Genomic DNA, 20,766 nt, shown 5'->3' on the forward strand with positions numbered 1-20,766 from the left:
TTGTAAAGCTGACTGGAAGCCAGTGCAAGGACTTTAGGATTGGAGTTATATGCTCGGACCGCTTTGTTTTGGTCACAACGCGAGCTGCAGCTGTTTAATACTCTTTTTTGGGGGAGTCCAGTCAGAAGACCATTACAATAGTCAAGTCTACTTGAGATCAAACATCCATTCACACCTATAGGTAATTTAAAGTCTGTGAGGAAAATAACACGTGTGCATTTTGGTAACAATGACATGTGCACTCCCCACAGGAAGGCGTCGCCCGAGATTTGAACCACAAACCTCAAAACAGTGAGGCCGACGTGCTAAACACTGCAGTGCAGACAGACTATCGGGCCCCATGAATGTATTTAAGCAGGCTAAACAATAATAAGTCATACAAAAAAAGGTCACAACTGAAGAATAAAATGCCATTTCTCGCCCATGTTTACGCTCTCGCGTAGCGCCAAAAACAAACCCGATGCAAACGCAAAACATGACCTCTCCACGCATGGCGGATGTGTCGCACAAGATAAGCCAACAAATGGCTGGATTTCATGAATAAAAAAAAAAGCCGCCGCAGTTGAGGAGGTTCATTAAATCCAAAGGGAGGAGAGATGCTGCATAGGATGGCTACGAGGGACATTCGGACAACTTGATTACAATATCACCTCAAGGAGAGGAAAGGGGAAAGGGGAAAGGGGGAGAGAGGAGAAAGCAGTGTTTTGCTTCTTTGTGACGGGATGTGCCCTCCGCGGTCAGGGGGTCCGCTTTGAATCCCTAATGAGGAAACTGTTGCACGCCTCCAGGGCATAAAGCAAAGCTCCTTTCGGGAGGAACGTCTTCATTATCCCCTTCATCTTTCCCTCCCTGATGGAAGCGCAAATCTTATCCGAGCAACAGGCGCCTTGGAAATGTCTCCAGTGCAAAAAAAAAAAAAATGAAAAAAAACATAACAAATAGAGTAAACGATAAAAACAAAAACACATTTATTACGAATGCCTCTCATATGCTACACAAACGCACTGGGCCATCCGTCCATTCAATGATGGCTCAAATTGGAGGAAATGGCTTCTGAAATTGCATTTTCCCTGAGCTGCTCGTTCTGAGCGCACGGCCACAGACTCGCATTAATTTCCGGAGGGACTAAGTCAAGCGTCACCCGAAGACAGCTTCGCCGTCGGGCCGTTCCCCCGTCTGAAATGAGCCTAATGGAACGGATTCGATGAGAAAATGTTAGCGTCGCGCAATTGACGGCAAGCTTGTCGAGCACCTTCATGAAATGGAGATGTAACGAGGGTGTGTGGCTTACTGCTCTTGACAAGCGGGAAAATAGCATTATCTGTTAAATAAAGCTCCAGAAATGACTGCGGTACAGGAGGGTGCGGGTGCGTGCAGCGTTTGTGTCGGTGTTCTTACGACATAATGGCTGCCGAGTCCTGAAGCATCACTGATGCATATGAGCAACCATTTTGCCCACGTTTCTGTGAATGAAAACGGGATTTTAGGCTCGGAAGAGGCCCGCCCAAGCCGGACACGACCACGACACATTGCTGCCATCTACTGTGCAATCCTGCTATTAAAAGATTAGACGGCAAGATTTTGTTCTGTCCAGCAGCATTTCCGGTAAATATCCATCACAAAACAAACAAAAACACCATATCGAACTCTCGACGCTCTCCCGAGAAAACTGTTCCAGCATTTAAAATAAAATGAAAAAAACGGGGGAAAGTGCAGCTCCAATCATTCTGCATGACCAAGCAGCCAAAGAGAATAGGTTAAAAAATAAGAATAATATTTCTTTTTTTGGTAACTACAAAGTCCTCGTTTTTTTTTTACATTAAATTACATCACCGAAACGCCACATTAATTGCTATAACTAGCGTTTCATATTCAAGCTGTCCGGAAACCGTGAGGCGCTTATTGTTTTCCCGGGTGCACCTGAACGCACCCGTAAAGTCAGCAGATGCTGCAGCCGCTGCGGTTACTGCGGAGCGCGTTTGAAAACAATGTTGCAGAACAGGGGAGCAGATGTATCTCGATGACTAATGATGGTCCGCCGTTCCAGAGACAGTCCTCGGTTCAGGACCAATGAGTCCAGCGGTTCCGGTGAGGCTGAGGTGTCCCCCCGCGGGCTGCCGCCGTGGATGCGGCTGTACTTCTACGGAATGCACGGCGTCACCCTGGACGTGCTGCTCAGCGCGGCGCGAGGGGTTTTATCCGACCGGGACCCCAAGTTAGTGGGCTTTTCCTCCCCGTATTTGTGCGTGTTGCATTCACTGACCCACTTAGCGCTGGAGAAGGTCTACGCGAAGAAGAGGTGCTTTCAAGGGAGGCCTGCGGTTTTCCACCTCCTCCTTTATCCATCAGTTTACCTCGGGCTGCAGCTCCTGATAGGCAACGTCCAGAACATTCTGAGCAAGCAGCCGAGGGTCATTTCAGGGTCGCACTTGGTCCTCCACTACATCCTGGCACTTTATTTTAGTCAGGTGTTCCACAAGGGGTTGTCTAGGCTCCGGTACTTTCCCATCGGGGGAGCCCTTCCTCTTCAAAGTCTCCCTGGGTACGTCCGCTTCTTGTTTTTCGGCATGCACGGCTTCCTGGACGAGGTGGCCTTCACCTCCGTGTTCAACCTGGTGGAGAAGCGGACCCTGGCAGGTTACACGTCCCTGTGGTCCTTCCTCATGTACGGCAGCTGCAGCTTCGTGGTGGAGAAGCTCTACCTGCACCTTCACTTTAAGAGAGGCTGGAGGACCTGGCGGAGGCTCCCCATCTACATCTGCTTCATCTACACCTGGGAGCTGTGCTGGGGTCTGGCTCTGAGGCAGTTTGGCGCCTGCTCCTGGGACTACTCGCACTACCCGCACAACTTCATGGGTCTCATCACCCTCCTCTACTTGCCCGGGTGGGCCTGCCTGAGTCTTTATCAGGACGTGCTGTCCAACATCTTGCTCGGCATCAGGTGCGCCACGGAAACTCGGCGATCGAGCGCGGATGGCCGCGAAGTCAACGGACTGCCTCCGTCTTGGAAAAAAAGATTTTGAAATGTACAAACTGGCAGAGTGCTCTTAGTTTGTTTTTCGGCACGATTCGCGCAGGAAAGGCGTTCAAACATTAAAGAGGGAGGATCTAATTTAATTGCGTAACCCCAAAGGGTATTTTTACAGCGCTTTCTCCTGTGCATGTGCAATGCAGATTTTTTTTTCTTTCACTTTTTAGATGAAACTGGGAGAAAGAAAGAAATTCAGTCAGTGTCACCAGAAAGTGCCTTTGAGACATCCCCATTTCACCCCCCCCCCCCAAAAAATATATCTATGAATCAGCTGGTAAACTGTTGGACTCACAGTTCTGAGGTCCCCGGTTCGATCCCAGCTCTCCCTGTGTGGAGTTTGTTATGTCCTGACCCTCCTCTCTGGATGCTCCGGTTTCCTCCCACATCCCAAAAACATGGGTCATTATTTGGACACTCTAAATTGCCCCTAGGTGTGATTGTGAGTGTGACTGTTTGTCTCTATGTGCCCTCCGATTTGCTGGCAACCCGTTCAGGGCGTACCCCACCTCGTGCCCGTTGAATGGCTGGGATTGCCTCCACTACGCCGCGCGACCCTCATGAGGATAAGCGGCAAAGAAAATGGATGGATTGATGGATGGATAAATGAAAGGAAACCAATTTTTAGAGACTTATTGAGACGTAGTGGTATGTGTGCAAATGTTTGGTCACCTTCAATAATAATTATTGGGCCGCATTGACATGATGACTGAGTGATTTTTGATGAAGACGCCAAAGGCACTTTGTGGTGACGTAGACCCTTCAACGCTGTCTTGCTCTGCTTTGTTTCTACTCATAAAAATAGCCCATCCGACGGTCACGCAAATATGTAGTCACCGTGACTGCAATCCTCCACTGACTTGTTTTCATCCAACATTATAGTCTGCTCAAATTATGTGTATATTAGTCAACCATACCAAAAAAAAAGAGACACCTTGCACTGTGATGAACAAATCCAATCTCTCTCAATCCTGTTTAACTAGCTGTCGTTGCAGGTACACGGCATGAATTGGGCCGCGGAGTAACATCAGTTCTCATAAAGCTGCTCCTCATTACAAACGCAACATCAAGTCCCAACATGCCAAACTTGTTCTGAATGCCACGTGAGAAAGACCGGTTTGGACGGGGTGACGTCGACTTGCGGTGTGGCACGGACTGTCGAGATAAAAAAAAATGGAAACAAAAACTGTGCAATAAAATATAACATGTTCTTGTGAATGACTTTGCATTTCTTCATTGAAACATTCTGTCAAGTTGCTTGCTCCAGCCTTCACTCCCTGAACACAACACAACGCCGGTGAGGGATTATTGCAACAACAGACCTCCATAAAAAAAAATATATATATATATATATACACTGCATATATATTAGCAGACATGTGAAACACCTGTAATAAAAAATTGAAGTTTATTTCATTTGGTACTGCTCTTATTAGATTGGAATGCTTCCCTCTTGTGGTGAACTTGAACGCTTCAGCTTTAGTTTTTCAGTGCTGAGGACACAACATTACCATAGTATGGCTGCAGTTTTATTTACCACAGTGTATTCATCATTTTTAAAATCATGTGTATGACATTATTCTCTGATATTGCCATTTTTCTTCCACACTCTAGTGCCACATGAAGACCCATCTTCCTATTGTTAGGCGCACAGACAAGTTGTATGACTGCCAACCTTATTAAAAATGTATGTGAAAGCCTGTAGGGCGCGTCTTCCTCCACGATCCAAAATATAATATTCATGCCGTCCTCTGCCCTCCTTCTCTTGTTTTGTGGGTCAGGCTAATATTTCATGAGGTCGACCCCCTGCTCGGGGTCTCGGCAAAAAACACACACGACAGACACGCAACTGACCCTTTCTTCGCTTACATGTTTGCCTGAGTGTGTTATTACAAAGTGGCATTAGCTGGCACCGAGAGAGAGTTTCCAACACGTGAACTGTTTCACATCGCATTTGCTACTTTCGTTTGCGTAGTTTACCTTTGAGGTATTTGTAGAAGTAAGCGGGCACAAACTGAGCACTGACCAAACTCACTTCCCCACCTCGAAAAGGAACCAAAGTCGCTTGTGTTCTTTCGCTGTGGCTATCTAAAAAAAAAAAAACAATAAACAATAAAATCAAGCCCGGTGGAGCACTGCAACGTTTCCTAGGGGGTTTTCTCCACCCCGTCAGTCGGGTTTTTCAAGTTGGCCAAGCATCTAAGTGCAGTGCACTGAATTTGGTTTGACCAAAGACCACGTTAGGGAAGAAAAATGTAGGAGCTCCGCTGATTCAAATAATAAATCAGATAAATAAAATGGACGTAAATTTGGATAGAAAGTCTGAACATTCCTGGTCAAATAGGTTTTGTGTTCAAGATGAGTAAATAATTCAAAACTTTTTCCACCATTATAATGCTACAACTCAATTGGAAAAAGAAAACCTTCTTGAGAATGGAAACAAAAAAAAAATAATTGAGATAATGTGGTCGCACAAGTCTACACACCCTCTAACAACATGGGATGTGGCTGTGTTCACGATGTACAAATCGCATGCAAATTCGTGTTAAAAGGGAGTCACCGCACACCTGCCGCCATTTAAAGTATCTAACTGATCCCAAAAGTTGTTCTGATGTTCTAGTAGGCTTTTACTGACCTTTTTTTTTTACAATCGAGATTTTTCACATTTAGCCCCAAAACATGATGCTTCAATGGAGGGACGGTGTTCTTTTGGTCACCAGCAGTGGTTTGTGCCTGAAAGACCTACAACTAAAGTGCTATAAACCCCTCTGAATACAATTTAAATTTCATTCACAAGCCGAGCCACAGCAGGACGTGAATTTGGATTTGTGGAGGACACTGTACACTAAAATGTCCCCAGATATGGAACACAATGCAGCGACTGCCGCCCTAAGGGCGCACGTTAGACAAGTCACCAAAAGCCACTGGAACTGGGACACCAGACGATGCATTTAGGATCACAAAAAGCGCAAACTGTGCCTTACATTTGCCATAAATAAAGCAAATGGAAAAATAATAAAATAAATAATAAACATTTTTTTAAAAATAACGTTTTTTTAAAAATAATAAAAACTAATAAAAAAACAAATAAACCCCTTGCCCCCTGTATTTTCTTCCCCCCCCCCCCCCCCCCAATTATTTCTACCACACCGCCATTCTGCACAACAGCCATTGATGAGCCTGACTGAACACGTTGCAAAAATATCCTTGGGCTTTCTGTTGAAATGAGTATGTCTCACACGGGCAAGGATGTATTCGTGTATTCGCAAACGGCGATTAAGTACTGTAATATCGTTTATGAGAAATGGTATGGCCTGTGTAAAATGGGGAGGATAACAATAGAAATGTAATGTGTGAAGGGTGAAGTTTAGGAATGATTCACGTATGTGCCAGACATGGTCCTCGTACCCCTCGAGGGTACGTATAGTAACTAGAGCAGTCTTAATTTTACCTCAATGTATTATGAACTATATTTAGTGCGTTGTGATGAATCATCCTAGCTGCATTCATAGTCCATGGAGCAAATTAAGTCTGAAATCCATGGAGAATGACTCTTTATATCGGGCCGAGATAACAGCAGCCCCTCTTTTCTGACTGAATTAAGGCGCTCAATCCCATCTGAGAAAACGAATTAGCATTTTCATACTTTTTTTTTTTTTTTATTTAAGGGTGCTTTTAGATTTGCATTAATTTAAACCCAACCTTCCCTCAAGTAGCTCACACTATTATGCTGGCACCATGCACCTTGTGTCTTACCTCCTCCCATTCTGCACTGCACACATTCCTGTCATAAAGGCAGGGGCGGAGAGGACGGAACCAAACCTAAAAGAATAGCGGAATATTGTGAGACATGTTATTTTATATATATTAGTCAAGCAGCTTCAATTAAAGTACAGCAAAACCGTATTGCATTGTGAGATTATGGTGTGAATGCATGGATTTTTTTTGTGCCTTAAGGAGTTATTTTAGAGTGCGTGGGACGCAGCCGTAGGAAGTCGTGACTCCCCATTCCACAAGAATGGACTCGTCCTGACACTGCCATGTTGGATGGAACAGGCTGCGGGCGCTCAGGCAGCTGGACTTCCCAGGAAAGTTTTTTTTTTTTTTTGCCCTTTTCCGCTCTAATTTTTGACCTTATTTCGCACACGAGCAAGATCCGGCGTCTGCTTTTTCAGCGTTTCTGACATCACAGCCGTACGACGATCGGGTCAAAGTGACTTCAGTCTGACTTAAGTGTGTGTTGGGGGGGGGGGGAGCGGACGGAAGAAGGCCACGGATGACCCGGGGATTGTTTATGGAGCTTTCCGGACTCGGGTTACCTTCATAGAGTCCGTAATACGTTATCGTTTGGTGAACAATGAGTGGACTTCATAAGCAGCAGCGGCATACAAATGTCGGTTCCATTTTACTGACACCTCAAGAGAATGACTACCTTTTCAACCACCTTGGCAGGAAATGCATCGTAAGTTACTTTATATTGCCCTGCGATAACGTGGCTTATTATTATTGCGCCAGCCTTCATGTTTGAAGTGATCTTCTGCCTTTCTTTTCCACAACTGGAGTGAGGAAGGTGGGTTTGTTTTGACAGCCGAGGCGGCGACGTCGAAAACTGGCTCGGGATGGTCACTTTGGTCCGGAACCTGAGCTGTCATCCCTTTTTATTCTTTTCGGCCTCGACGCTTCAAAGTTGACGCTTGACACACATGAAGTCGCCCAGGAAATGTTATTTGACATAGCCCCGCCATTACATAGTTGATATAGTTAGCTAGCTGCTAAATCAATCATCGGCTCTCAAAAGTAGCTTTTTTTCCTTTTCTTTTTTTGCATGCCGGTATTATATAACGTTATCCGAACCTGGGTTGTTTTCGGGAAATGTGTCCACTGGAGGAATGTGCCGACAAGGCTTGGCAGGGGACAACGCTGACTAGTGAGAACTCGTTTTATTTTTTTTCTCCCCCGTCTTCAGTCCCAAAAATCTTCAAAAACAAACAAAAAAAAAAAGTTTTGCTCTACCAGTCTGACAACAGTGCCGTGTCACCCAAAATTAATGATATAATTATAATAATCCCATTAGTTATTTCAACACCATGCATTTGTTTACGTGTTCACCCAGTGGGTGGCACTCTAAAAATTATAATAATAATAATAATTGCTCCAGTACTTGGACACCTGTGGCACTTTACCAGCGCAACGTTACTTCCGGGCAGGTGGGATTTAGGTCGCGTCGTCATTATTGAGATACTTTTAAACGCAGAGGATAACACTTTTGTTCGTGAAAGGCAAATTATGCTCTGCAAAATGGATGGTGGATATTGTTTTTTTTAAATTTCCGGTTATCAGTTTGGCAAGTAAGTAATTTGCTTAAAGATGGGTATCTCAAACCTATTGCTAGTATGCTTCCCCCTAGTGGTCTGGACCTGTTTTCCCCCCCAACCTGAATTGAGCCAAGGCACATATTTTACTTATTAAAAATCCCAAATCTCCTCAAACTATATGTATTGGAATAATGATGATGAGGTTTTCTCAATTGATTCAAGAATGTTCTTCCTCGGTGTGATGAATGGTTTGTTTATTTGAACATCAGTTTTTATCTTGTGCCATCAAGTAGAAAAGCATGTAATTGCTCTGCCTGTCAGCACACATTCCTTGCATAGATAGATGAACGATGATACGTTATTTGTAAAGAATAAAAATTGTGAAATCGCCCAACTTCCCAAAGGCCAGTGGTCGGGAGTGACTGCTCCAGCGTGTCGTAGTTTTCCAAGGTTACGAACATATTAGCCTTTTTATGAGTGTCAAGGTATATCAGCTGCACTCTTGTATTGTAACAGCCCGAATCTTCTGATTCCTCATTTTATTCACTGATTAGTGAAAGTGGAGTTTTCAGTAACTGGGGAAGAGTTTTTTTTTTTCTTTTTATATTTTTAATTCTTCTCTCACCTGACAGCAGTGAGCTGCGCTCCACTTCCTGCCCGGCGAGCCTTGACAGACGTACATGTGCTCACCACACAGCCTCCTGTCTTTGTCTTCACTCTTGCATAAGAACACAGGTTTCTGGGGTGTGCCGTAGGTTGACGTAGGCCCGCTCAGAACTGCGTCCGCGACGTTCCTCCGCCGCGCTTTGGGGATTGTGTCACTCTGCGTGAGACGGGGGAATTGCGAGCATTCCTCCCAATTGTACTCGATCGTTGCATGCAGAGAGGTTAGCTTGTGTCTGACATTGTGTCGCCTGAATAATCTAATTAAAATGCCTGGCAGTGATTTAACGGCTGTCTTATGTATCGCATACAGTGTCTGTTGTTGCGTTTTGCTTCTACTTCTTGATTGTATTCCTGGTTGACTGTGCAAAATAGGTCAAGTGACGTTTTTATCGCTTAGTCAGTGCAATTTAAAAAAAAAAAAAAAAAAAAAGAGGAACATGATTTCACTTCTCTTTGACTCATGCACGTGCAGAAATACTCATTGGTATTCCCTCACTTTTCACCATCAGCACTACTGCCGGACTCGGGAGGTGGCGGGGGGAGGGGTGGCAGCGGTCCAATCGACGCTGTGTTTGTGTGCATGCGCGTGCACAGACTGCCTGATCAGCAATCCCCATCCTACAGGAAGTCCTGTGGCCAAAGCTTTTTTTTGGGGGTGATTTGTGCCGGAGAAGTGGAACATGATTCCACTCAATATCACCCTATCCATCTCCTTCCTGCCACTATTAAAAAAAAATTCAAATTTTAAGTGCTGCTTTTATCTTGTTTCGACCTCCTGCACAAATGAGCTCAAGCGTTCTTGTCTCCTTGTAGTGGAGGGGGACAGAAATGAAAAATTGTCATCACTGCTTTGAGAAAAAGAAGCGAGCGAGCTCGTGTAGCTACAGCCAGAGCTTCACTTCCTGCCATCTTTGACCCTGTCAAGAACTATCAGCCCTCCACAGGCTGAAGAAACCTCGGGCTGTTATGTTCTGACGTCATTAAAAAAAATACCTTAAAATAAAATAACCGCTTGTTTTCGCTGCTGCCATGAGAATCTCATTAGAAGATATTATGTGAAGGAATTACTCAAGGAGAAGCACTCTGTATTTCTGTATTTAACTGAGCACACAGCAATTTAGCATCGTAATGTGCCGATTGACTAATGCTGACCATGACGTAACATCTCTTTTCCTTGTGTGCAGTCAGCATCCCGCACTTCGGCTCTTTAAATGTGGCAACGCTTCAAAAAATGTCATCATAACCAGTACGAGTTGTCATTTCTGTCAATATTTAACTCTGAACAGGAACCCATGTTTGCGTTCGCTACCAACCTCTCAGTCACAAGTTGAAATGAAAACACCTCCGAGCGTCAACGTCTTAAGTCCCAAATGTGAACACGAGACGTCATGCGGACTACAACTTAAACGGGCCATCCGCTCAGCATGCGTTTACATCCCTGAAGCTTTCATCTATGCCTTGATGGCTGACGCCGGAACCCCCACAGCAACCTGTAAAACCAAAATGGAGTCTGAGCAGCGTCTGGAACTCTGGACAGCTCGTCCTTGGTTTACGCGTAAAATTTAATTGTGTTAACTGAAAGAAGAAGGAATGAATTCCCGGTTCATGCCGGTGACGAGGTCAGAGTGTCACTTTAATGAATGCCTTTGAAAGTTATTTATTTATTTTTTAAATACAGTTCTTGAGCTCTTTGCTGTTCTCAGTCTTAGTGTAAAATTAATCTAATCTGAGCATGTGTGCTCAGCCCCAAGAAAATCCTAAAACCTTAAGTCTGTGTTTCTCAAGTACCTCCTAAAAAAAAAATATTGGGCTCACCAAGTACCGTAAAATTTTATTTAACACGATTGAAAGCCACTGTAGCATAAGTGAGATGTGACTACGGTGCTTTGTGTCTTTCCTCGATCCTAGACATTGTCCTCAGCGGTGGTCCAGGTCTTCACAGGAGACAGGAATGCCTCCTGGACCAAGAGATGTTGCGGCGTGGCCTGTCTGATCAAGGACAACCCGCAGCGGTCCTACTTCATCCGAGTCTTCGACATCAAGGTTGGCCAACGCGGCGCAGTCGAGTGTCCGCATCGGGTATCTAACGCGTCTGCGCTTTCTCAATCCTACGTGATGTGTTTTGCAACAGGATGGCAAGATGCTCTTCGAACAGGAGCTGTACAACAACTTCAGCATAAATCCATCTAGACCGTACTTCATTACGTTTGCTGGAGACGTGAGTTGACTCCACCCCCAACAACCATATTAGTGGTATTTTTTTTGCATCCGTTTATACAAATGATGATTTCGAATCTTGAAGGTACGTCGTATAGAGCTCATGCACCTACATCACCGAAATCACGTGAGTGGCCATCTTGCCGTTCTAGCCAAAGCATTGTTCAATGCTAAGTCGGTTGGAGACGACACAAAAATGTCTTATAGCACCACGGTCAGAGTCTTGTCCGATACCGTGAGACATTTAGAAGGTGAAAATAAACAAAGGTACTTGGAAAAATTTGAAAAACTCGGCATAGACGACCCGTATTAACGCTGAACTCGATGTTTTGACCGATAAGAAATTGGACTGTTAATTCACTTCCGCTTGTCTTGGACAACTGGATCTAGACAGGGACCTGGTGAGTAAGTCGTCGAGATTTACACGGAAAAGTTTGAAAGCGTAGAAAAGTCTGGACGAATACTTTGTTGCTGGATCTGTTCTCATCGGGAATAAATCCCACATAGTGACGGTTTTGACGGCTCATGAACGCGGAAGCATCTTCGGCGACACGTTAACCATTGCCGGAATCCATCGATCGTTTCAGCTAGTATTCAATACAAATAGCAATATTTCAATAAATGACCCCTGGTTATACACAAACTCGGATTCATTTACTATGATTGGCGACGGACGGAATGTACACGGAAGGGATTGCAGCCACACTTAACCTCTGTAAACCTCTGTGACAGTTTTTTGTTTTTTTTTTAATACACATTGTTCACAAATGAGACAACTTGGCATTATAAATACTTCTTGAGAATTTGAGATTGAGAAGAATAATTGCTACCTGAAATGACGCGATCGCTACACAGTCGTGTGTATTTGGTTGGGGACCATCCATCACGTGTAATTGCCGAAATCCATCGATCTTTTCTCGTCTTTTCAGTTGGTATGCTACACAATGACCTCTTTGAAGATCTGTCTCGTCTGTTGTGACAACCAACAGCACAACAGGTCTCGGTCATTGTAAATATTCTCCTCCGGTTCAACATCTCCCACAATGTCGAGCATCTCTGTTTGACCGGCAATATGGCGCCGTGAAAACGGTGACGTCACGTTGCACGCGCTCTACAGATAAAAGCGCGCGCCCTCTCATCAAAGGGAAACAGTTTTTAATATAAAAAAAAGAAACTACTGTCCATGCCTCCGTTTGATTACGTTTATTCGCGCAGGGACGCCATAATGTTCCGTTGATGTTTCAGGCATCGTTCGGACGAGCCCGAAGTCATCAGATTTGGCGGCTTGGTTTTTACAGTTTTTGTAAGCAAATCCCAAGCTGTCAAATGCTGATATCCTCACGTCTGTCTGAACGTTACCTGAGATAAAATGGGGAAAAATGGGACACACTTGTATAAACTAGAGAGAGAGAGCCCGAGACAAGTGAGCCAACTACTGAGATTTGATCTCATCGCGAAAGTCTTTAGCAAGACCCGTTTTGTCTGTGATGCCACAGTGCTGGTGGGTGCAGCAGACCAAAAGGTATTTGGCACACAAAATTGTGGTGGTAAGAGACTCATCACTGTGTACACATGCTCAAAAGTGTTTTAGCACGACAAATGCCCTCATTCTACGGTCAGCTGCGCGTGTGTGACTTGAAATGAGAAGCAATCCTGCCTTTGTCTTCTTTCTGTGGTCATTCTTTTGTTCTCACCCCCCCCCACCCCACCCCCTGACCCAAACCTACAGTCCAGCCAAGTGGGCCTGAACTTTGCCAGCGAGGAGGAGGCCAAGCGTTTCCGAGGTCACCTGGCAGAGCTCTTGGGCAAAAGGCAAAGGAAAACCGGTACTGACTTTGTTTTTGCACCTCACCTCACCGTCTTTATCTGCTTCGCCCCCCCCCCCGTGATTGTTGTTGAGATCTGTCAATGAATGGCGAAGAACATTCTAGGATGTAAACACAAAGTCAGCTTCTAAACGCGTTTGCAATCATACACAAAAGGACGACGCGTTCATCACCAGCTTCAGTTTGCTACAATCCAGCGGCTCGGTAAATGTTTATGCATCAGATGTTGTGTAGTAAAAAAATCAATCAATAAAATAGTCCAGTCGCAAAAGCTTATTTAGAAAATGTAATGTTGACTCTGTCCTAAGGAGGGCGCTGTAGACCAAATGCAACAGCAGAATTTGTCATGAATGGAAAATGGATGGGGGGGGCTCCACTCATTCTGTTTCCAACGACCTGTGCATCTTTCCTGCAAACCCTCAAGAAAAACTCGAAAATTTCTTTGCACAACTTCACCGCTCAGATTTGTCTCCCCCTTGCCATCTCCTAAACCTTCCATTGGATCTCTGACTCGCCTCTTTCTGCTTTGGGTTGACACTCTTTGCTTCCACGGCCTCTTAACTCTGTTCCCCGAAGAACTCGCAACCACATGACAGCGGAATCTCTGCATCCAGGTGGCTTCACCTGGACCTCTGCCGCATTCTTTCGGCTGTACGGCTGTCATCGTAAACTTTGCGCAGAACGTAGCTCACTAACGCTCTCTTTTTCGCAAACTCCTTTCTTTGTCCGTCTGCCTTTTGCTTCCCGCCAAGCCGCCACTACGTTGTAACTATTTTATTTGTCTGTGTTCACAGAAAAGAGACGCGAGCCTCCAAATGGTACGTCCACCGTTTCCTGTCGCTAACGTCGGATATTTCTCAGTATATTTGCTGTTTTTAGGTGCATTTTTGACAGGTTTTCTCCCAATCTGTCCTTTTTGTCCCTTACTTTCCCTCCCGACCTTCGTGTTGTCACAAGAAGAGGTTTAATCCGGGATTAGGCATCCCGTGAAGAGTTACATAAAATCGAGTGCTAAATCCTCAAATAATATGGCGGGATTAGAGCCCCGAGTGTGTGGGGTTTGACGGGAAAGGGTGGGGAAACCGGTAAAAGTGGGCGGGGGATGTGAAAGCGTCGAGCCAATCCAGGCGCGCTAATCTCGCGACGGAAAGTCGGTTGGAAAAGGCGTCCGAATGTGTGTCGACGGACAATCCCAGCGGGGACTGCAACTGCCCCATTGGAGGACTCGTCCAAACAAGCGATGGCAGGATGGGCGTCCCTTCAGCTCAGACAGCACACTCGTCCACTCTTCCAGATGTCTGATGAGGGGATTAAAGGCTAAATTCAAGTTGGCTTGCTATGTGGACCTCCTTTTGGCTCTTGTCTTTTGGAAGCCTTTTTAGACCAGGCAGAACCATCTTCTTGACTTTAGAAAGTGGATTTATTTGGAAGGAGGATTCTTTTTGCAAGGGTTGATTCTCACCCGCATATGATGCGTCCACCAGAAAGGATTTGGCGTTGTTTGTCCTGAGCAAATCGCCTCTCTCTGGAGCCGGTGCACGTTCACTCGGCGATCTCCCGTGCAGCGATGATGTTCTGCACCACCTTTCTGTCCGCACCCTCGGAAGACGTGGGGATGGAAAGCGGCGGCGGGGGCTTGGGCCCGGCGAGCTGCCTGTCCACCTTGCACTGCTTGGTTCTCCCCCAGGACGAACTCTACCCGACTCTCTCGGAGCCCTCCTTCACCCAAGTGCGAGCGCGCAGCTTTATCGGCGACATGCTGCTCGACGTCGGGGCGGGCGCGTGCCGCGGTGGCGATGGCGGGGGGATTTGGGACAAGGTGAGGCGGAGACGCAGTCGCTCCGCGTCGCCTTTACCCAGCAAAACGCCAAAAAGTCCTTGTAGTGAGAGTTTGAAAGGTACGTGTCGTCTCTGGGACGTAACCGACAGCAATGGGGATGTGTTGTTGTGTTACTCTTCCGTCTACATGCATAAAATCTACCCGAGTTGTAAAATATCCAAACGACGGACACCACATTTGCCTGAATGATACCTAAAAGGAAGTGTATGGTGACTTTTGGGGCCTCGCGTACTTTATATTATAAGAAATACTGCATTAACGCTGCCTCAACGTCGTCTTCCAGGCCCCACGCTGCCGATGGCCACCGTGGACATCAAAAACCCGGAGATCAGCACGGGGCACCGTTTCCACAGCAACTCACAGGTGAACAACATCATGCACTCCACCTTCAGGAGGGAGAAGAAGGGCAAAGGCAAAAAGAAGAGGCTCACCAAGGCAGACATCGGCACGCCGAGCAACTTCCAGTGAGTCCCCTTGGCTTTATTTGTTGATCGCGTTTGACACGCCGATTCAAGACCGATTTGCCGGTGGAGGTGTCACCTGCGCTTTTTGTTGACTCGCACCTCTCTGCTTTGGCACAGGCACATCGGCCACGTAGGATGGGATCCAAACACGGGCTTTGACGTGAGTAAAGGCTTAAAGGAAACAATGTCACTTTGCCACGATGAGTGCGTGACACTCCGCATGCTTTCAAATCAAGGCCCGAGCGTTTAGCTCCACGTCATTCGGACTTAACGGATCTTTTGAAATTAACCATCGCCTCCGAAATATTAATCTTTGCCGCACGACTGTGTCGTCAGCGCGCTTACACAAGGAGATTTTTGCAGGGCAGGCAACCTGTGTTTGCATAATCCTTGGACTCGTCTCAACCCAAAAAAAAAAAAAAAAGCATCCTCGGTATGAGATTATGCCGGACCACACTAAAGTTCAATCGATTTCATTTCACAAGTGGATGCTTTCAAGGCCGTAAAAATTGATTGCAGTGGATGATGTCGTTCAAATCAATTGCTGGCTTGTTCGGGTTTCAATGAGTAGGCAAAATTTTAGTTAAAAGTTTCAAACACTAGATGGTGGTGGTGGTGAGCAATTATTCAAAAGAAAAAGGTCAGTTGGTTCCTTGAAGGTGTTTGGCACTCCCAGCAGAAGTTGAAACATAAAAGAGAATTACACGTTATGTATTTCATCAAACTTCATTTTTACTCTTAAATGTTAGCATTATGCTAATGAAAAAAAATGCATAATCTTATAGACATGCTCCTGAAAATAGCATTGATGTTTCTGTAGTTAAAACCCTTTAAACAACAGTATTGGAACTATAACAGTGGAGCAACCCATGTGCACGGACAATGTAAACACATTCAGGGTCGTATTCTCTATTTTCCCCAGCGTTAGCCATTCTGGTTTTTTTGTTTTTTTTTTTTTTTTTTTTGTCCCCGCAGCTGAATAACTTGGACCCCGATCTGAAGAACCTCTTCGACATGTGCGGCATCTCCGAGGCTCAGCTCAAGGACAAAGAGACCTCCAAGGTCATCTACGACTTCATTGAGAAGAAGGGAGGAGTGGAGGCGGTCAAAAATGAGCTGCGCAGACAAGGTGGGCCGCGGGAGGGAACGTGATGCGTCTCCTCTGAAAATGAAAAGTGACGCGGGCATCGCTGTCTTACTTTGTAAGACATCGACGTAACCCGTGTGGTGGTTTTATCCCTCAGGGCCTCCGGCGTGCATTGGTACGTTTCCACGCATGGTCTGGTGTGACCCATCACGCATGTCAGATGATAATCAGCACTGCGGTTGTCAAGAGGAAAAATTGAAGAGTTGAAATGAGTGTGAATGAGAGTGCGCTCGCTTTCGTTCGAAATTGAAGCTATGATAGCAACGGGTTAACCTGAAAGAACTTCCGCTGCCATGTTTGGGGACATACATGACGAGTGTGTGATGTGTGGGCCTGAAAATTGACACGATGGCAGCTGCAGCGAAATGTTCATGGCGCTTGGCCTTTCTGGTAGGAGATGGACCTCTTAGACATGCGTACTTGTACTTTTTTTGTGCTTAATTGCGCTTCACGGCTTTCGCGTTTGAACTCTTCAATTAACCCGAAATCTTTTATCCCGAATGTCACAGTTGTTTCCACACTGAGAAGGAAGACAACGGTTAAAAACACAAACTTGGAACCCACCCCAGACCTTTTGTTTGTTTTTCACTCCAGGTGTCTGTGGTTGATGTGGTTTGTCTTTCCCATTAGCCTGAATTAAAAACACGCCTTTAACATGTTAGCTAAGCACGGTGTGAACGGTGTTGTCTGAATGCTGCACCCTGGTGGCGTGACATTGTAACTGCATAATGCCTTCCCGGACCTGAGCACAAAAAAAAAAAAACGTCTCCAGTGAGTGTTGCATTTTATCCATCATTTGCACAACCGCTGATCCTCATTACAGTTGCGGATTACTAGCAAGACGCTGGGTCCACGATGGACTAGTTGCCTTGCCAAGTTACTTATTAATAAATGGATTGAATCTTTTTTTTTTTTTTTTTTTTCTCTCCAGCTCCTCCGCCCCCGCCATCCAGAGGTGGCCCTCCTCCCCCTCCCCCTCATCACGGCTCAGCCCCGCCGCCCCCACCGCCCGCCCGCGGGCGCGGCGCCCCGCCACCCCCTCCGCCCTCCAGAGCCCCCGTATCCGCGCCGCCGCCCCCGCCTCCGTCCCGGCCGGGCATGACCGCTCCCCCGCCGCCTCCGCCCAGCGGGGCTCCCTGCCGCCGCCCCCGCCGCCGGCCCACACATCGGCACCCGGGCCGCCTCCTCCCCCGCCGCCCCCCACATCTTCCATTCCTTCTTTCGGCGGAGGACCGCCCCCTCCGCCTCCTCCGCCCCCTCCGGGGCCCCCGCCGCTGTCCTTTGAGGCCAACGGAGTTGACGGGGTCCTGCCCTCCGCCGGGGGCAAGTCAGCCTTGCTGAGTCAGATCCGGGAAGGCACACAGTTGAAGAAGGTAGAGCAGAAGGAGCGGCCCGTGTCCAACGCCACCGGGCGTGACGCGCTCCTGGACCAAATCCGACAAGGAATCCAGCTGAAACCCGTGAGTTTCTCCCCGTGACCGTGAAACCCGGGATGACGGTTGTTATTCTGACTTTGAATCCTGCTTTCTCATCTTCAGAGGGACGAAACAAATGACTCACCTCCTTCCTCCCTGGCCCCCTCGGCCGGCATTGTGGGGGCGCTGATGGAGGTCATGCAGAAGAGGAGCAAAGCCATTCATTCTTCAGGTACTTTAATTTCGAAGTGTGCTACGCGGGCTTCCTCTAGTGGTGTGCACAAGAATCACCGAATTAAATGGCCAAATCGTGCATAATAGTGGCCCCCTTTAAATCCAGTACTGTATATGCCCTTAAATGCATTTCAGTCTTATTTAAATTTGAAGTACATTTGCCTTTAATTAATTTCAAATGTTTATTTTCAAATGCTTTATTTAGCTGATGAGTTATTTAATTTAATGTTTTTGATTGACTCGAGAAAAAAAAAAAAAAAGGTGATATTTTATGGAAAAAGTTTTTACTTTGCATAGAAAGAACCACTGCTAGCAATTCCCAGAATTCCCCAGGGGTGACTCACGTCTGCCTCACTCTCTTCCATAGATGAGGACGACGACGATGAAGATGATGAGGACTTTGAAGATGAGGATGAGTGGGATGACTAATGATGCTTCCCCCCTCCCAACCATACACCACCACCACCTGTATTGCCTCCCACACTTTTGGATGATTACCGTGCAAAAATTATTCCTTTCGTTCTTAAAAAAAAAAAAAAAAAAAAAAAATGAAACACTAATTTCAGATCACAGAAAAAAAATGTACATTTTCTATCGGTTTGCTGTATATTTGTCGTTGCCTTTATGCTTCTTTTTTTTTTTTAATTCATCTGTGCAATACCTCATTTAATCTGTCAGACATTCTCATATCTGTTGTTTTTGTTGTCTTTCTGTTTGGTTTAATAATTTTTTTTTAACCGTTTTCTGCTTGTTTTTGGCTCCCGTCACGCCATCTGTCACTCGCATTTGTCACGGCACATTCCCTGCATCCTGTCGCTGTCGCGCTCGCCCTCGCCTTCCCCGAAATAACGTGCAATTTTGACATCAAGCTGTCGCCGATCTTCCGGCCAGTTATTGGAGGCGAGAGTTGCCCACAAGTCCTCCTTTTTGTCTCTTCAGTGTCGCGGGAAGAGAAATATTTTCATACCCTTAATTGTTTTTTTTTTTTTTCTTACTCGAATGATCTTAGTGTAGCGCTCATATTTTCTTAAAAAAAAAAATAATTGGACTAATTAGCTTGATCTCCTGTCCTCTGTAAATGTGCTCCAGATTTGAGTCTCGATATATTTTTTTGGGCACAGAAAGAGAAGACTCGCCGTGTGACAACAGGACATGTTCAGGTCTGTATAGTCTGTATCCTACAAAATGAGGAACAAAGATTGCGGCGGCGTATTTGACTGTTATCGCGCTGTGTACATTTGCTACTATAATACGGTATCGATAACGGATGCAGACTCCCCGTTGCATAAACTTGACACAAAATCTTATTTTAATTTTTGTGACACAGTCATGCTGTGAATATCTCTCGCAATCCTTGAGGCATTTGGACATAAAACTTTTCCCCTTAACACGTGACACTGCATATACAAATTGGGGTCGCAAGTCACATCGGAATCTTTGTTTCTTCATCTTTTTTATACTTTACAATATTAAGCAGAGTATTGACTGTTTGTTGGAATTGGGTCGTTGTTAAACTTGAGGAATAAAGATGTTTAGTTTTATGCCTGATGCTTATATTTTACTAGCAGCAAAATTGACTTTTTTTTTTTTTTTACATGACCAAAGTAACTGAATATTAAGCAGTCTTGTTGAAATGAAGATTTTATAGGCAGTGTTAAGTTTTCCCCATTGAGTAAGCATACATGGACAATGAGCCTAAATCGGACAATTATATTTGATATTGACGGCGATCATGTGAGAAAACTTGAAGGTAGCAATGCAAACTGGTCATCTGTAACGAGTAAATGACATAAGCTTTGTTTCATAGCAAAAAAACATTTTTGAAGTAACTTATCTTAAATCAATAGCGTGGGTTTCTTCATTTTTTTTTAAAGATCGCTAATGCTAACAGCCAAACAACAGCATGCTAGCGTGGGTTTCTTCATTTTTTTTTAAAGATTGCTAATGCTAACAGCCAAACAAGAGCATGATTCTTTGTGTGTATGCTAAAATATTTCTCAAGGTTCACCACGTTTCTGTTTTTACCTGCCTTTTTTTCAAAGTAAAAATAAAAATACATGTAGATCAAATCTACAGCTTTGAATGTACTTTTGGATTAGCAATTAGCCCAATTTGGCTAAAATGGGTGGAAGTCAATACAGTATAATCAGTATATATATTATTAGCACAGATATAAATATTTTTTGTTAATATGACAAATGTACAATTACATATGGAGGAGTGAGAGTGAATTTGAAGCTAATTTAGTTTAGTTCTATGCAACTTATTGTACATTGTACCCTCCAATAAAGAGATGTACCGGTAATGACATATTTTGGTGTTTATTGACTGGGGCGCCTATTTTAATATTGTACAAGTGCATTTTACGATCAAGGCACAGCAGAACACTAAAAGAACTCATTGTTCTTGTTTCGGGGCCAGCCATTGTTTACCCAAGCGTGTCAATAACAACAGCATAAATTCTACGTGCCATTTTATTTTTAGCTGAATGCCCCTGTATCGCATCTCAGCTGCCGACCGTCTGAGCGGGATTAGACCAAGGTATGTCACTTTCCGCTCGCTCCGTGTACCCATAGCGACACGCCTGCACGCGGTCTAAAAGCACGTCCGAGAT

At 45.3% G+C, this 20,766-nt stretch overlaps 2 protein-coding genes across 3 annotated transcripts; both read left to right on the forward strand.

The window, feature by feature from the left end:
- The first annotated feature begins 1,903 nt into the window (after positions 1-1,903).
- Positions 1,904-4,256, forward strand: tmem229a (transmembrane protein 229A). Of its 2 annotated transcripts, none has more exons than XM_061806577.1 (2): positions 1,904-3,026; positions 4,024-4,256. In XM_061806577.1, the coding sequence occupies exon 1, from the start codon at positions 2,028-2,030 to the stop codon at positions 3,021-3,023; it is 996 nt and encodes a 331-aa protein (XP_061662561.1). In that variant the 5' UTR covers positions 1,904-2,027; the 3' UTR covers positions 3,024-3,026; positions 4,024-4,256. The 2 variants fall into 2 exon arrangements, with proteins under 2 accessions (XP_061662561.1, XP_061662563.1); XM_061806579.1 differs by having other exon boundaries at positions 1,905-2,941; positions 4,024-4,254.
- A 2,766-nt stretch (positions 4,257-7,022) lies between these two features.
- waslb (WASP like actin nucleation promoting factor b) lies at positions 7,023-19,693 on the forward strand. The gene is given in 12 exon segments (XM_061806576.1): positions 7,023-7,490; positions 10,918-11,052; positions 11,141-11,227; positions 12,956-13,052; positions 13,847-13,870; positions 15,176-15,356; positions 15,474-15,516; positions 16,332-16,485; positions 17,435-17,625; positions 17,628-17,963; positions 18,042-18,150; positions 18,520-19,693. Coding segments are annotated over 12 exon segments (1,524 nt in total). The 5' UTR covers positions 7,023-7,385; the 3' UTR covers positions 18,582-19,693.
- Positions 19,694-20,766: the final 1,073 nt, after the last annotated feature.

The sequence above is a fragment of the Syngnathoides biaculeatus genome, chromosome 20, assembly GCF_019802595.1.
Source record: "Syngnathoides biaculeatus isolate LvHL_M chromosome 20, ASM1980259v1, whole genome shotgun sequence".
In the NCBI taxonomy this organism is placed as follows: domain Eukaryota; kingdom Metazoa; phylum Chordata; class Actinopteri; order Syngnathiformes; family Syngnathidae; genus Syngnathoides; species Syngnathoides biaculeatus.